Source organism: Brachionichthys hirsutus, chromosome 13, assembly GCF_040956055.1.
Source record: "Brachionichthys hirsutus isolate HB-005 chromosome 13, CSIRO-AGI_Bhir_v1, whole genome shotgun sequence".
NCBI lineage: Eukaryota > Metazoa > Chordata > Actinopteri > Lophiiformes > Brachionichthyidae > Brachionichthys > Brachionichthys hirsutus.
Window position 1 is genome coordinate 11,227,868 of NC_090909.1, and position 16,280 is coordinate 11,244,147.

The 16,280-nt window shown below is 44.8% G+C and overlaps 1 protein-coding gene across 1 annotated transcript in view; it reads left to right on the forward strand.

Annotated features, from left to right (window-relative positions):
• The window catches only part of nfatc1 (nuclear factor of activated T cells 1), a 29,766-nt gene extending 18,039 nt beyond the window's left edge, over positions 1-11,727 (forward strand). Inside the window, 4 exon segments of the mRNA XM_068747625.1 lie at positions 809-864; positions 3,388-3,520; positions 6,322-6,930; positions 11,672-11,727. Coding sequence (XP_068603726.1) covers positions 809-864; positions 3,388-3,520; positions 6,322-6,930; positions 11,672-11,727 — 854 coding nt within the window.
• The last annotated feature ends 4,553 nt before the right edge of the window (positions 11,728-16,280 follow it).

Below are 16,280 nucleotides of genomic sequence, written 5' to 3' on the forward strand. Positions count from 1 at the left end.
AGTAGGAGCCGCCAGTGCCAGGCTCGCACCGCCTCCATCTCTGCCACCGCACAACTCCAAGCGCCGCCCGCCGCGTCTGCACCGCACCATCTGCTCGATTCAAGCGCTCCCTTTGTCAGGCCTGTTGGGCAACAGTCCGTTCTCCCGGGCGGATTCGCCACAGCTGACCTTTGTCTGTGAACTGCAGTCTCTTTTCCACGTCGAGCCATTCTCATGGTCATTAAATATCATTTTAGGGCCTCGTTAATGAGTCAGAGGTCTAAAAAAAAAAAAAGAAGAAGTAGCAGATCTTTCATTCGGTGTCTAATAAGTTGGTAAAATAAAGTTTTACTCCCGTCTCATTGGGCAAATCAAACTGGCTTTTTTTTTTTTGCAGGCGTGATGAATTCGGTTTATTGCTTAAATGTGAAAGCCTCTTTATTGTGGCAGCGCTAAGGCGAATAAAACACATGCCCAGGAAAAAAAAAAAACAGATACTTTTAGGAACCATTAGATGGGAATAACAGAAGGATCCGCATGAGAGCATGAGGAGTGAGACGTTTTCCAGTTGTCTCGCATTAACGAGCCGACCAGCTGCCTCGGCATGTTGGGATTCCTCGCCGCGCTGAAGTCGAGGCTTCTCTCATCCACCATCATGTCTTTGGTATGACCTGATTGCATCAGGTTTCATCGTCCTCCTCGGTCTCAGGGTTTTCAGACTGCTTGATGTAAATAATAAATGACAGTAATGCTACTTCCGTTTCTTCGATTGTGTTGAGGGCTGAATGAGTGGATCATTTTCTAATTTCCTTCCTCTCTTCCGGTTTAGATGGTCACCACCTCTGGGAGTCTGAAGCCAAGGTCGATAGAGACGCCTCCAAGTCTGTGAGTGATACATGAATCCAGTTTGAATTCATTTGAAGACACGTCTGATTAAAATAAAGAAAGAAAAAGATTTCTAAATCAAGCAATGAATGAAACTTATATTTACCCTTTAAATTAAAGGGACAGCTCACTCTAAAGACATTTTAGATATTTCCACTGACACGTCCATCCATGGATTTTCTTCTTTCTCCCCAGTAAATGCAATTTTCTTTTTTTCTTTTCTTCTTTTTTACTATGTTGTGAGCCTCACAAACAAAATTCCAATTACCTCACATCAGAAAGCATGCACACCGCATCCAGGAGAAACCACCTGCATGGCTCGATTTCATTAGGAACGAAAGATAAAATACGATATGTTGTAAATTCAAAACATATAATTTTCATCTTTTATCTTTTATACTCTTTTATTCTCAATCCAGAAGTCATTGCATTCTTCTGGAAGGGATTTGAGTTATTTTCTTTTCATACTACAGGGGTAAAAGATTAACGCCAAAACAACCTTAGCAAAAAAAAAAGGAAATAAATCACCCAGGTCATGTGGGGAATACCCATGATCCTTTGCTGTCCTGTCTCACCGCTCTCTCCAGGTTTCTTTGTTTAATGCTTAGTCTAATGCTAAGCTAGGCTAATAGACCGTATGCAGACGTGTCCGCGGAGCGGTATCTATATTTCCATCTGACTCTCAGCCGGATGCAAATATAATTTCTTCTCTATCGACGTCGATCATTGATCACACACCGAGAGCTGTAGCTGAAAGATGGCCTTGTTTTCCAACGTGTGTCTCGTGTGGGTTCTTCTGTTTGGGTTCTTCTGTTTGGGTTCTTCTGCGTGGGTTCTTCTGTTTGGGTTCTTCTGCGGGTTCTTCGGTTTCCTCCCGCCACCAAAAACATGCAAATGAGTGGAATTGGTCGCAGTAAAATTGTCACAGGTGTGAGTGGTTGTCTGTCCTCCGTGTGTCCTTGCGATGAGCTGGTGTCTCATGCGGGACGTACTCCACCTCTCACCCATCGCACGTTGAGATCGGCTTCGGCAGAACCCGCGACCCGGGCTTCAGATAAGTGGCTGAAGGGACAGATGGGCGGGATTAAAGGGTGTCCATATTGTTGTCCTATTGCACAGAGCGCGCACACACACACACACACACACACACACACCTGTGTTCTCATCTGTCTGCTTGAATAGACAAAGGGTCTCCCTCCTCTCAGCCCAGTCTGCTGGACCCATTTTAAACACAGACGCCGCCGCTGCTCCCCCACGGCGCAGGACGAACCACAATCGGCAGATCCCTCTCTCTCTTGCCTGCACAGACTGACGTCCCCAGGAGACAAGACGGGTCGCCGTCCTTCTACCTGCACTGACGGCTGATTTGGGCCTCGGTCGTCCATGTTTGGGATTCTAAATTAGGCCTGTTTCTCATCAGCATGTTGTAAATTGGGTGAAAACCGTTTCCAGAGTTTCTATCAGCTAATTCTCTGAAGGACAGATGGACGGTGGCGAGCGAGCCTCATCTGGCTTCACTCGACTTTACGACCGCAGCGATTCCGTGTAACGTGTGTCGGCTTGCTCCTGTATGCGCCGGGGGGGGGGGGGGGGGGGGGGGGCAGCCAGCCTCAGTAGATGGCTTCGCCCCCCCCGGGCTGCTATTGGACAATCACAAACAGCAACACCGTTCTCTCCTATCGGACGGCAAGGAACCCTTCTGGAGGAAATAGATCAATATTCTGAACAATCCTGACTTCATGAATTCACATTTTGAGTTATGGACTGTGCAAACAACCCCGGCTGTAACCTTCGCCGTCTCCCCGTGGCCGCCTGCCGTGGGATTACAACCAGATTGTTCAGATTTCATCCTACGCCAGGATTTAAGGCCACGGATTCAAGCGGATGAAGCGGTCGTGTCGTGTTTCTCCATCCCGACAAGTCTCAAGGTCAGACGGGTATTTAATGTTCCGACCGGGCCAACGCAAGTCTGAGTCCCAGACTATGTGACTTAATTCATCTATGACGGAATAAAAGTGACGAATGGAGCGCACGTTTGTGCGCTGATTCGGGTATCTTACGTGAAAGCGCCTCATCGCCTCGTTTCGGACGCTTCCTTCCGCGTGCCGTGAGCCGACCTGCAGATTAACAGTCACAATTTTAATGACTGTTAAACGTTACTGATAGATTTCAGCGTCACGCTGGAGAGGTGGGGATAGGGAAATGAGGGGCTACACCCCGGACAAGTCACCACTTAGGAAGTCAACCAACCATTCAGAGTCAATTCAGAGTGACCAGTTCACCTCATTTGCATGTTTTCGGTGGAGAAAACCACGCAGACATGGGGAGAACACATGAAAGGCCCCATTTGGAATTAAATCAATGACCTTCTTGCTGTGTGGCAACAGCGCCGCTTACTGCACCACCTTGCTGCCCGTCCATCAGATGGGTCAGGCCATCGAAGCTGTTCTTTGGATTAATCGCAGCAATCAGGCGAGCGAAAGGAACGATCTGAGTTCAGTGAAATCCCTTTTGTTGTTGCAGAATTCGCTCCTCGTCGAGATCCCTCCCTACCGGAACCAAAGACTCTCCACGCCAGTCCACGTCAACTTCTACGTCTGCAACGGCAAGAGGAAAAGAAGCCAGTACCAGCGCTTCACCTACGTCCCGGCCAGCGGTAAATCATCCCTCCGGCACGCCGGCGCTGGACTCGTGGCTGCAGGACACCTGCTCCACTTGTCAGCTCCTTATCAGGAGCATCAAAGAGAAAAGAGCGCGTCCGAAAAAAGCCGGGATTTCAGCCGGGCTTCGTAAACACACGGGCAAATTATGTACCAATTCACACCTTCCAGCTTACGCGTTCAAAAAAATGACAGGCAGAACACGAAATATTATTACAACGTTCACATTCAGAATTGTTAAAAGAAAACTACAAAGATGTCCGATCTGATGCCTTGCCAGTTCCTAAACTAAAGATAGCAGCACGTTTACTATCTAACATACGAAGCGTCCTCTTATTGGATTAGCTTACACTGTACGCTACGACAACACCTTTATAGCGTCGCCATAGCAACACAACAGCAGCACAAATGAATTGATTCATTAAAAATGAGAAATACAAATTCCAACTTTGTTGAATAGTTAAGTATTTGTAACATAATGATATAAGTAATATGTTAATAATAAATGTTCATGGGATTTAATTATAACCTCATTTTTTTTTTTAAGTGCAGGTTACAAAAAAAATGGCAGCTTGATATCTAATGTGCGTCAAACCTGCTGAACGAGCCGTCGCGGTTAGAAGGGTTAGAAGGTCGGCAGATTTTGCCGGGTTGATGCGTCCTTGATTTATGCGTTTTTTAAAGGGCCGATCCACATCCACACTGTGGGGGGGGGGGTTCCATCCCAGAGGAGTTCCATACTCCGCCTCAAGTTAAACATGTTTACTTTGAGTTGAGTGTTTATTGGTTTTGTCTGTGTGGGTTCTCCGGCATCCTCTTGGATGAGAGGTGAAACGTCTTCGATCAAACTTGAACAAGTCCCATTGATTATTTGGGATTTTGCAAAAGTTACATAAATTAGAGCACTTATATAGATATATAGATTTGTTTATTTTTATATTGTTTGTGACAAATTTGTCAGAAGGTTCCATTAAGACCTTATTTTCCAAAGATTAGAGTGTTAGTATTAGAGTGACGATTACTTCATGGTACGGGCTTTAAAGGGTTAAGTCAACAGACTTGGTGTATTCTCGTGACTGGATATTCTTCTTCCATTTTTATTCTTGTCAATAAGCTATTGTTGTAGCTCGTTTTCATACGCTGTTAATGACAACTTTTTATTGTTTGATTTAACTTTTGCGAGTCTTACCGCGTGACGTCGAGAACAAACATTGTGTTTTCCCTTTTGTCTGGCGGTTTTCTGGGGAGGAACAAAGAAACGCCATTATTCTTTCATTATTTTAAGAAAAGACAAAGAAACATCTATAAAATCTTGTCTTTTCCGTACCTGTAGCTGCATGAATGCTGCGCTGACTGGAGGCGGGTGGGGGGGGGGGGGGGGGGGGCATGGGAAAAGTCTTGTTATTTGAATGGCGTTCCTATTGCCAAGCAGAATATACACGGCGGCCCACCAACGGCAATCTGAAAACCGCTGCTAATTGCACCGTGGGCTTGGAGCCACAATCCAGTGGGCAGTTCAAAGCTGGGATTGACGTGAGCGGCCCGGCCCTGCGTGGGTGACGGAGTGCCCCGCTGTGAACCTGGAGCGCTGTCCAGGATGCAGAGTGTAAGGGGGGGGGGGGGGGGGCACCAGCTGACAACGAGGCTGATCGGCGTCTCCTGAAGGGGGATCTGCCATGTGAACAGCGTAGCGATCAAAAAAGAAGAGCATTTAAAGTTGAAGAATTCTGTGACTTTTCTTGTTTGTTTTCTGCAGCAGCAGGTTGAACAAATGTATTTTTGAACGTGCTGCACACGAGACTCATTTCCAGAACACACACTCTTCTGCAGCGACACAAACATTCACCTTTTTCCACAGTTCTCAGACACGTATATGAAATATCAGTGACAGTCTTTGGTCCACGTGCGCAGCTGCGTGCAGGCAATGAATGTGCATGCCTGTGCACACACACACACATCTTGTGCTTCTGTACTTGGTTACAGAACTACGCAAACTCTGCAGGATTGACTGGATGGTTTATTTTGCTGTTTTTGGGTTGATAAGGGCCCAAACCCTCCATAATAGTGTAGAAATTGGCGCCCCCCCCCCCCCCCCAAGTGAATCACAAAACATTTAGAGGACAACATGTATTAAATATGAGAAAAAGACTCACTAAAGGACGACTAGAGTAAGAAGTAGCGGTGTGTCTAATCTCAAGCACGTTTGTCGTGCTACAATATAAAACGGCTTCGGCGGATCCTGTTTAGCGACGCAGATCCGGGCTGCCGAAGCGCCGATTATCCAAGATCAATATTGCGTTTGCAGCTGCAGAATGCGAGCCCGCGTTATCGACCTCGGTACCCAGCATGCTTTCCACAGGATTCATTCGCGCTCAGCCTCGCCTGGTCGGTTTGTGCTCTCGCTATTAAACCGCTCCCTCCTCCGTCTCAGGAAGTGGCTGGAATTCATCTGAAATGGCCGAGCCCTGCTGAGCACGCCGCGGCCGTGGCAGCGAACGCAGGTCCATGTCACGTGTTAAGTTGGGTATATCAGCGCCAAAAACAGGATCCAAAGAAAATTGTCGGAGCAGCTGGATGTTCCTGGCGTTGATGACTCGGCCCCTTTTTTCCTGCTTTTTTCTATTCTTTTCTACTTTTGTGAATTTTGTGGCCAGAGTGGGAGAGCCCCGGTTCAGACACAGAGTCTTATTGATCAGAGTGTTTGTTTGGCAGCGGGTATCCTAGCCCCCCCCCCCACACACACACACACACACGCAGCTGAAATATGTATTCATTGAGCCTTTTCACTCTCTTTCAGTTCCAACCATAAAGATGGAGCCTCGGGACGACTACGACGCGCCGCTGGTGTGCAGCCAGCATGCATCTGGTCTGTCCGCACAGCCAAAGCCATACTTCCCTCCGCAGGTCATGACCCCCATGATGACCTCTGACCTCAGGCCGTGTATGGTAGGCGGGGCTTACTCTGTTAGCCAGCAAAGACTGGCAGCCAAGTCCTCCTCTCTGAGCACCAGCCCCACGCTGCACGACCTGGCGCCCTTCACCAAGTGCCTCCCTGCCAGTGCAGGAGTCCAACACCCCGGCCAGCTGTCTCCCACCACCAGTGTCTCCATCATCCAGGAGACACCCGGCCGCTACCGGCCCCCTACCCTCAACCCACCCAGCAGCTCCTCCTCCTCCTCCTCCCCAACCTCGCAGCCGTCCACCCCGACTGACGGCCCTTTCTCTCCCACCCACTGCACAACACCGGCGCCACCCATCCCTGGCAGAGCCAGCCCGGGGGCCCAGCAGCACCCCAAGGGTCCCGAGAGGGGGCGGGTCTCCCCCCGGGGAGACAGCAGCCCCCCAATGCTCGCTGTCAGCATCAAACAGGAACCACAGGAGCTGGACCAGATGTACCTCGATGATGGTGAGTTTCAATGCTTGTTTCACAAAGTAATGTCTGGATTACTTTAATAATCCAGAGAAAAACGTGGCCCGATAGACGTGTGTGTATTCCGGTAGGATTTCTGATCCGGTCTTTGATCAGACCGAGCTAAAGCTTTTGGCCATTTAGGTTGATTGATCTCACTTTCATTTAGGTGAAACAAGTGGAAACCTCTTGTGTCCCTAACAGGCCTCTGTAGGAGCAGGACTGGTGACTTTAGTTAAACAGAGGCGGATAAAAGATCTGCATTTTAACTTCTCTTTACAAACTCTGTCTCTTTTTACAGCGCGTCTTCCCATCAGCTCTCTTCGTCTCCTGTCTTCTGGGGTCGTCTCAAAGAAACTCGGTGGTCTGTTTGATATATGTGGCTGTAAACGCTGAGCGAGACGGCCCTTCCTTCAGCCTGCAGATATAATAAAAGAACTGCTTTGTGGCCCCCCCTTTATTTAGAGTGAGGTTTTAGGGCCGAAAACCTCACAAAATTTAGGCGCATGATCTCACTGCTCTGACGCTCGGTGCTTGCTGCTGAGGTTTTTTTTTGGGGGGGGGGGGGGGGGGCTGCCATGCGCTCTGCACTGCGGTGATTTAAAATAAATGGGAAAATGGATCTTCCTTGAGGCAAAAAGAAAGACTGTGTGTTAGTCCTGTGGTGGTGCTGGGGGGGCACTAACCAGCAGCAGCGGGACTTTGAACTGTCACCAGAGCCCCTGCCGACGCGTCTGGCTCAGCTTCCTGGAGATGGAGACGCTGTTGCTGCGCCGCAGACGTCCCCTGAGCAGTCTGGGTAAATACATTAACCCTCGTTAGCCCCGTCTGCGGGGATATTTGGCCGGCGAGAGCTCGAGATTTAATTTGTAATCATGCTCTCACCGGTGCCACCGCCGCTCTTGAGGATTTTTTTTCACTTTAAAACCAGGTGTAGTTGAAGTAAAAAAAAAAAAAAAGAAAGAAAAATAACTTATGGATAGGCCAGGCCTTAAATGACATTTGTTTTCACTGGAAGAAGGCAAATCTTAGCGAGCACTCCAAGCTCGATGTGTCTTCTCACTTCATTCTAGTCTTCGGCAGAGTTTCGTGTGACTTTATGACCAGTCAGGTGTGCTGGTACGTCCACGTTAAAAATCACGCTGCAGCCTCTGAAGTCATGACAATAGTGAGTAAGCAGTACTATGTAATCATTAATTCATACGATGACAGTGACGCATTTCCTCAGACGCTCCATTTGCTTCCAATGAGTGATTGGCGACAAATCAAGAACCTCCGCCTGGCCTTGATGTGGCAGCAATCTGGCTGTTATGGTGACTTCAGCCTTTTTCTATTGCGTTAAATCAATCAGCACCTGATGGGTTCCTCCGCAGTGTGGTGTTATTGCAGGCCGGATCATGTTAACTCGTTTAATGAGGCAAACAGAGCCGTCCTGCTAATTATTTGGGAGTTCCTCATTGGGTTCTGGGCAGTATCAGTGACCTGCAGCTGCTCTGGACCCCCCCACGGGACAGGAAACCAGCTCCATTATTTCATAGACAATTCCAGCCTCCGTGTTGCTCTTGAATGACTTTAAATTTCAGACAAAACGTTTAATCAGAGATGAAACATTCAAAGACATGATCTGATGAAGAGTAGCACAGGAATTATTATCATGCGTGTCTTTTATATTCTGCCTGTGTGGTTTCTCGGGTACCTCAGCTGATCAGGACCACAATGAACGTGAACCTTAGCTTTTGAGGCAAGATTCAAGATTCTTTATTGTCATTATTTATTTATTTATTTATTTATTTGAAAGGATAAAATGCTAAATTATACTAACATAATGAAATTCTGTGAAGGCTCATGGCTTGAGGCACAAAAAAGAATATCGAACAAAATACAAAATCTTTACAAAAGTAATTTTGAAACAAGGATGGAATCAAATAGCTTTGATGTGGTAACAATAGTCTTTGATGTGGCAAAAATAGTCTAATGTGGTATCAATAGTATTTCATGTGGTAACAATAGTCTTTGGTGTGGCAACAATAGTCTTGTATGTGGCAACAATAGTGTTTGAATGGGCAACAATAGTATTTGATGTGATAACAATAGTCTTTGATGTGGTAACAAATGTCTTTTATGTGGCAACAATAGTGTTTGATGTGGCAACCATAGTCTTTCATGTGGTAACAATAGTCTTTCATGTGGCAACAATAGTCTTGTATGTGGCAACAATAGTGTTTGTGGCAACAATAGTCTTTCATGTGGTAACAATAGTCTTTTATGTGGTAACAATAGTTCCCACAACAATAACAAAATGGACGAGAAAACAATTTGAAAAGTTATTACGTAAACTCTACCCACTGATGAAGAGCATGCTATGCAATGTAGACCTCCTCCTCCTTCTTTCATTCTTTTTTCTAAAAACCTTGGGATCCAACAGTACCTGAAAATGCCCTCTCATTCTCATGTTATTTTGGTTTTATTCCATTATATTATGTGAATATTGTCTCTATTATTGCGCCGGCGGTGTTTGTTGATGTCAGCGTGTCGGCGTGAGTGAGAAAACGTGACGCGTCTGTCACACTGGTGCCGCTCCTATTTCTGGGGCTTTGTTGTGAAGCTCGCTTAGGGATCAATAGATTGACTTTTTTTCAATTAGATCCTCCGCACCAAATGTGACAGCACGATGGCGAGTGGGCCGTGGCAACCGTAAAGGTAAACAGTAAATAAATGCGGCCTCAGTTGGGTTGGACAGGCAAAGTCATCGTGTGGAGGTCTCACTCTGTCTTGATGTCCTAGATTTACAGGTTGGGGTGTGTGTCTAGAGGTTTTATCGTTGTAGCGTTATAAATGTCCATCGATGGTTAACATTCAAACATCATATCCGCCCTCCTTCAGATACTCGGGAGGTAAAAAGCAGATGAAGTAGAGAAACGCGGGTCAGTCAGTTCGGGGCTGGGATGATCCCACATGGCAGCAGAGGGTGGAGATGAGCTTTGGCTGTTTATTTCTTCTCGCTGAAGTATGTCTTTTGGTGATATTACTCATGTTCTAACATTTGCATAGCTGGTGGCAGCCTGCTGTCTTTTGATGAGCAATGACAGAAAGCATTTTGCATTAACATATACAAAGAAAAAGACAAGCTATCCATTGTCATCCTGAAAAAAAACATAATTTAGGAAAAAAAAACTTATGTTTCATGTTTTTCTTTACATGAATATTGTGTATGTTTCTAAGTATTATTCTAGTATTTCAACTTCAGCTTCTCGTAGATTTAAACAAACATTGTATATCCTATAATGAAATAATCAGCGGCCCTTTAAGAGAACACTTTTGGGCATGGATGATGAGTTTCTCCTTTTTTGGCCCCCCGGCTGCCTGAAGAGAAAGTGATTGGGAGCGCCTGACTATAAAGTTCTCTGCGTCTTCCACACTGCAAAGTCCAAGTTCTCCACGCCCGACTGCAGAGCCTCACTCTGTGCTCGTCGTCCTTTTATAAGGCTCAGTGCGTCCGGCTGCTTCTGTGACACACTCCCGAGATGGCCGATGGCGTTACCAGACCTCTCAGGAGATCTCCCTGCTCCTTTATTAATAGCAGCCAAACACATTACCGGCACGTGTGCACAACCGTCGCATCTCGCTCTGTGCGCTGCAATTACATTTATTCTTATATTCTTATTTCACCTCATTTTTATTTCTGTACTCATTTCAAATCTTTGACACATTCATATGTTTTATGGGTTTAATTTTTTAACCATGGCAGCCTCCTAAACAGCTGGATTGTTTTGTACACCCCATTATCTTTGTCATGATAGGAAGAGAGCGGTATTTCTAGTGCCAGTGTTTGGTCGCCAAGGGAACGGCCGCTCTGTAGCAAACATGAAAATGTTTTTTTTAACAGTTCCATTGTGTTTGGGAGAATCTTTCCGGGATGCTTTTCCAGCATCTAGTCAATCGAAGGGAATTCCTGTGTCCGCCCGCTGGCTCAGCTCGTCCGGGATCGGGGCCCGGGGCCGGCTCCAGCGGCGTTCCCCTTCCCCAGCTTTGGGAGAGCTGAGGAAGCAGCCTGATCCTGAGCCTGGAGGCTGGTTATGAAGTGAGAGGCTGATTAGAGTGGAGATAAATGAGGTCATGTAGAGGGAGACGGATGAAAGTTGAACTCTCTCGGTCCTCTTTTGGATAAAAAAAAGAATGATGATTTGTCCTTTTATTTTGTTAATCTTTCCTGGCTGAGCTTCAATCGGTCTGATAGGGGCTGCTGGATCCCCCCCTGCCCCCCTCCATGTGCCAAAGAACACAGCTGTAGAATGGCTCTATTATCTTAAATCTGATAAAAAGAAAACCTCAAGAATTATATTCGCAGTGGCTGAAACGTCGAGCCTCAGAGCTGGACTAATACATCTTCTGTTATGCACATCACGCTTGTCCGGTTTGGATTCACTCTCGCCGCTGATCACAGTCATTTCCAGCCAAAGAAGCATCCTCGATGAGCCGCATAGCTAACAGACACAGCCAGCAGGTTGATGGTGAGCATAGTGAAGCATTTAGGAGCTAACAGCTCGGATGTTTCCCTCAGAGGCTATTGGGGGGCTAAAACCGAGGATAGTGAAAATGAGCTGATTAGCTATCTTCGGAGAACACTTTGGGCAACTATACTTTATATCATTATGATTATATATATATATATATATATATATATATTTATACACATATATATACCAATATAACGATCACCCTTTCCTCTCTTTTACAGTCAATGAGATCATCAGGAACGACCTGTCGAGCATCTCCGTCCACAGCCATGCGTAGTTTCCTGTCACGAAGACGGACACAGGAAGCATGAATAAAGGGAAACACCAAATAAGACATGACTTTAGGATTTTCATGCTCGGACTACAGCATGCAGGAAGGGGCAAAAAGAGCTTCAAGGAGAACAAATGTTTGTTTGTTTGTTTTTGTTTTTCAAATGACCAGGGTCCAACTTGTGCCTTGTTTTCCCATATATGGTGCCTTTACACAGAATCTATCTGGGGAGTACATCACACGACTTTTTAAGATGTGTGTCTTTGGTGTGTAGCAATGCACATCCCCCCCCCCAAACAAACAATAACTACATATTAGTGGACCAAATGTTATTTTATAGGTAACTGTTTTGCTGCAGTTTGTAAATGTTTCAGTGCCTTCTATGAGGTGTGTGATTTGTATATGCAGTATCTGTTCTTCAGCTGCGCCTGCGAAGAGACAAGTTAAAGGAGAAATGCCTTTTGACTGGAAAAAGGAAAATGTGGTCTGAGATCAGCTAAAACATTTGCTATTATATATATGCTATTTTTTTTATAAACCAATGTATCTTATCTATCTCTATAGAGATGATTAATGCCAAAACAACAACAACAGTTGCACAAATGCAGGATTCTCTGAAAAGACAGCAAAGTTCACTAACATTAGATAATTACAGGCGTAACTGTAATTGTAATACCAAAGGAAATAATTTCATCCACACTCTGTAGCTGATTTAATCAGGAGCTTATGTTTTTATTTCAGTTCAGCTTTTCATTTGAGAGAGAATAAATGCGTCGTTTTCTCTTTCAAACATGCGCATCATCTTAATTTAGACCATGTCTGGTTAGCGTGTCTCTCCGGGCATTGTTTAACAAAAATTAATTAAGTACTCAGCCTTTGAATCTGTGGTATTACTTGTAGTTATTCCATTATTCCAGGAATAAAAGCTACATCCAGACTTTTAACAAATTAGAACTCTTTTTTTTTTCTTTTTTTTGGACAGATGTGACAAAGATGGACTTTTACCTGACTGAAGTTGTGCAGCATGGAGGAAGCATTAATTAGCTCTCACGTTCATTGCAGGGATGGTCTCCAGTCCAAACAGGGGCAGGGCTGCAGCTAACGCCGGCTAATGTGCAGATAATATTTTCAATTAGTAAAGTACTTCAGAATATTTATACATTCTGATGAACATTCTTCAAAAGTCCAATGTGACGTCTTTAAATTGTTTTTGTCCAACCAACTTTAAAATAATCCCCGTCATAATAATAAAAAAAAGAAAAGTAGAAAATTATTTCAGAGTTAAAAACGTGCTTCTCTCATCAAAATATATTTTGAATTGTCTTTCAATTGAACGTTAATTTGAGCGCTACAGAAAACGCAACAATAAACATCAACACAAACATATAAATCCATTATGTGTTCTATTTATTCTTTTAGCATGCCCTCTGTTTATTCATGTTTATTCTGCAGCTTCTTTTCCATGCTAACCTACATACGTTATTTGTACTCTCATAGTAAAACGGAATGGGTTTCCGCTCTTGTTCCAGGTTTCCTCTGTATTTATGAGTCTTAATCCTGAAGGCCGTGAAAGAAGCCATACTCAAATGTTCACCAAGAAAGTTATTGTCCGTCAGAAATGTATATTTCAGCTTTGTGATCCATTTTGTGTATTTGTCAATAAAAAACAGCTTCATCTCTTCCATTTGACAGAGCTGTGTCTTCCTGCAGAGAGGACATGAAACGTCTGGACGAGGCTGTAGCTTTTCATTCCTCATCCCCATGGTTACAGCTTCACTCAGAAATACTTTATACTAGTACCAGCTAGTGAATAGTTTGTATTGTGTTAAGTCTGTCTATCATATAGAAATAAATATAAGCGAAAAGCCAAATGAAGCATTACTGCAGGAAACCATTCTTCCAAGAGGAATTAAGCCATTTAAGGCGATCTTGATGTCTAGTCCCAGGATTTCAGGATATTTCTTCAGTTACAGCTCCTGCTTGGATATATTTCCATTAAGGACCAGGTTTAAAAAATAGGCAGCAGACTGTGGCATCGCTTAGACACCTGCATCATGGAGGCACGTAAAAGAGAGGTTGTGTAAAAAAATAAAGACAAAAAAATAGCTTAAAACCAAATACTGTTGTTTATTTATTTGTTAATGAAGAAAATCTCCCCTGTCCTGTACATCATCGTCCAAATCACACAAGCATATTCACTGTCCTCTTCCCAGTTCCACTTTCACTGCCATTTTTCTACAGTGACAGAAAAACATTGCACCACTTCCTATAGCCCCCCCCACCAAATTAATAGTTATATTCCCAATTCATCGTTTATGACGCGGATAAGACGAAGCTGCCTGTGATTATATATTTGGCCAGTAGGGGGCGTCATGTGCACAGGAAGCTTGGAGAAACGAACCCTCTCCTCGAACCTCGAGGGGTTCGACGCTTCATCTCTCTATCACTACTGAATTTGCATCCATGTATCGAAAGAGCCGAGGCATTTCGACAGAAACACAAATTAGTCGAACATCGCTCGACAAAGCTTTCAGCAGCTGTGTTACCAAATGTTTTGTAAAATGAAAGCGTTGTGACGTAGCTTCAAATAATATTTAAATGCGTTCCTTTTCGTTTCTAACATTCGTCAACTCGACCTGATTTTTATCACGGAAGTCACCACATGCATGACGCTGTCCCGCCCAAGCGGGACACTCTGTAAAGCAAAACAATCCATCCACAGAGACTCGGGCGGGGCTTAACTTGACCCAGCCAATCAGGGCTGCTTTTCGGATTCCCAGAGCAGTTCAAACTTCCCAAAGGCGGCGGATCGGATCTGTAATATTGTCAGCGGCTCTGCGCAAAGGTAATTTGCGCGCAAACTAAAGTGATAATTCTGTCGTTTCGGTGTTTAGAGGTTTTAAATCTATGCTAAAAAATATATATATATAAAACTATAACTCACGGTGTTCAACGTCAGCATTGACGCTTCTTGCCTATCGTTATCAGCTAGCTAACTTTAGCTAGCTAGCTAACGAAACTTTCTGGACGGATCGGGATGAAATGTTCCGGAAACGTTCGGAATATTACCGAATATTACCGAACGTTTGCTGACGATCTAGAGCAGATTCTGGGTCACTTTTAAATGTCAGTCAATGGAAGTTTCGAAATGTGTTCCTCACCATCTGTTGATTATTGACCGATGTTTGTGGGACTCAGTCAGAACGGAGTCAGTAAGAATATGACATTTTAACAGGGAAAACATTTTACATCTTAAAAAATCTGTTAATTCCAAGAGCAATTTAGAAACGTTTGATGATGGTCAGAGGACTAGACAATTGTTTAGTATTTTGGACAAAACTTCAGTTTATTTTTTCAATACATTTCCAAGACAAATGGAAACTTGCCTCTGTAATGCAGATGTCATGATCGTGCATCAGCTGTTGCCAAACTGGTTGAGCTTGATGTGACACTCAGCCACAACACTAGAGGGAGCTCAAACAACAACAACCCCCCCCCCCCCAGGGGTGGAACTGTTTGACTCCTGCACAAGTACAGTCAAATGACTGTACTTGTACTGTAATACATACTACTGTGTGACTGTACTTGTACTGTAATACATGCTGCTGTTTGACTGTACTTGTACTGTAATACATGCTGCTGTGTGACTGTACTTGTACTGTAATACATACTACTGTGTGACTGTACTTGTACTGTAATACATGCTGCTGTGTGACCGTACTTGTACTGTAATACATGCTACTGTGTGACTGTACTTGTACTGTAATACATGCTGCTGTGTGACTGTACTTGTACCCTAACATTCTATCTCATAAATATATTCACCACAGAAGCATTAATGCATGTTTGTTTGTGTTTCTCTAGAACGCACCTCTTCTCTGAAACCTGATGAGAATGTCACGCTTGCCTATGTCGACCAAAAGGGCCCTCCCAGGCGGCGGCGGCGGCTCTGAGCCGCTCTCAGACGTTGGACCTGCACAGGTGTGTGCGGCACTTCATCACCTACTTGTCTTTTATTTAAAAGGTGGATTTGTTTTGTTTGGAACGCCATTAGCTTCTTACCAGTGATGGAGACAACAGCGTAAACCCATAATATTTCAGCGTTGACGGCAGGATTTCATGGTCAATTACACCAAACGTAGCCGTGAAGTCTAAGAGTACAGCGCCAACTAGAGTTTTCTTTCTGCTGCTGCAGCTCCAGATGCTCCAGATGTCGCTGAACCGTTCTCAGTGAATAAATCCAAACACCCAGACGTTGATCTGTAGCCGGAGAACTGTGAACAATGTCAACTTTTTTTGTAGCCATTAAATGATCCATCATGATTAGTGTGCAATAAAAAGTAGTTTTTCTTTTGTTTGCAGAAGAGGCTTCGTAAGGACGCGGGGCCCGGCCCCGTGAGACCGTCTGCAGCGTCTGCAGCGTCTGCAGCGTCTGCAGCGTCTGCAGTGATGAGTAGCAAGCCGCCGGCTGCTGCGCCAACCAGGCCGCTTGGTAAGGGTTCACTAAATACATGCAGCAACTCTCCAGATGTGTATTTACATTAGAACCACACGCCAAG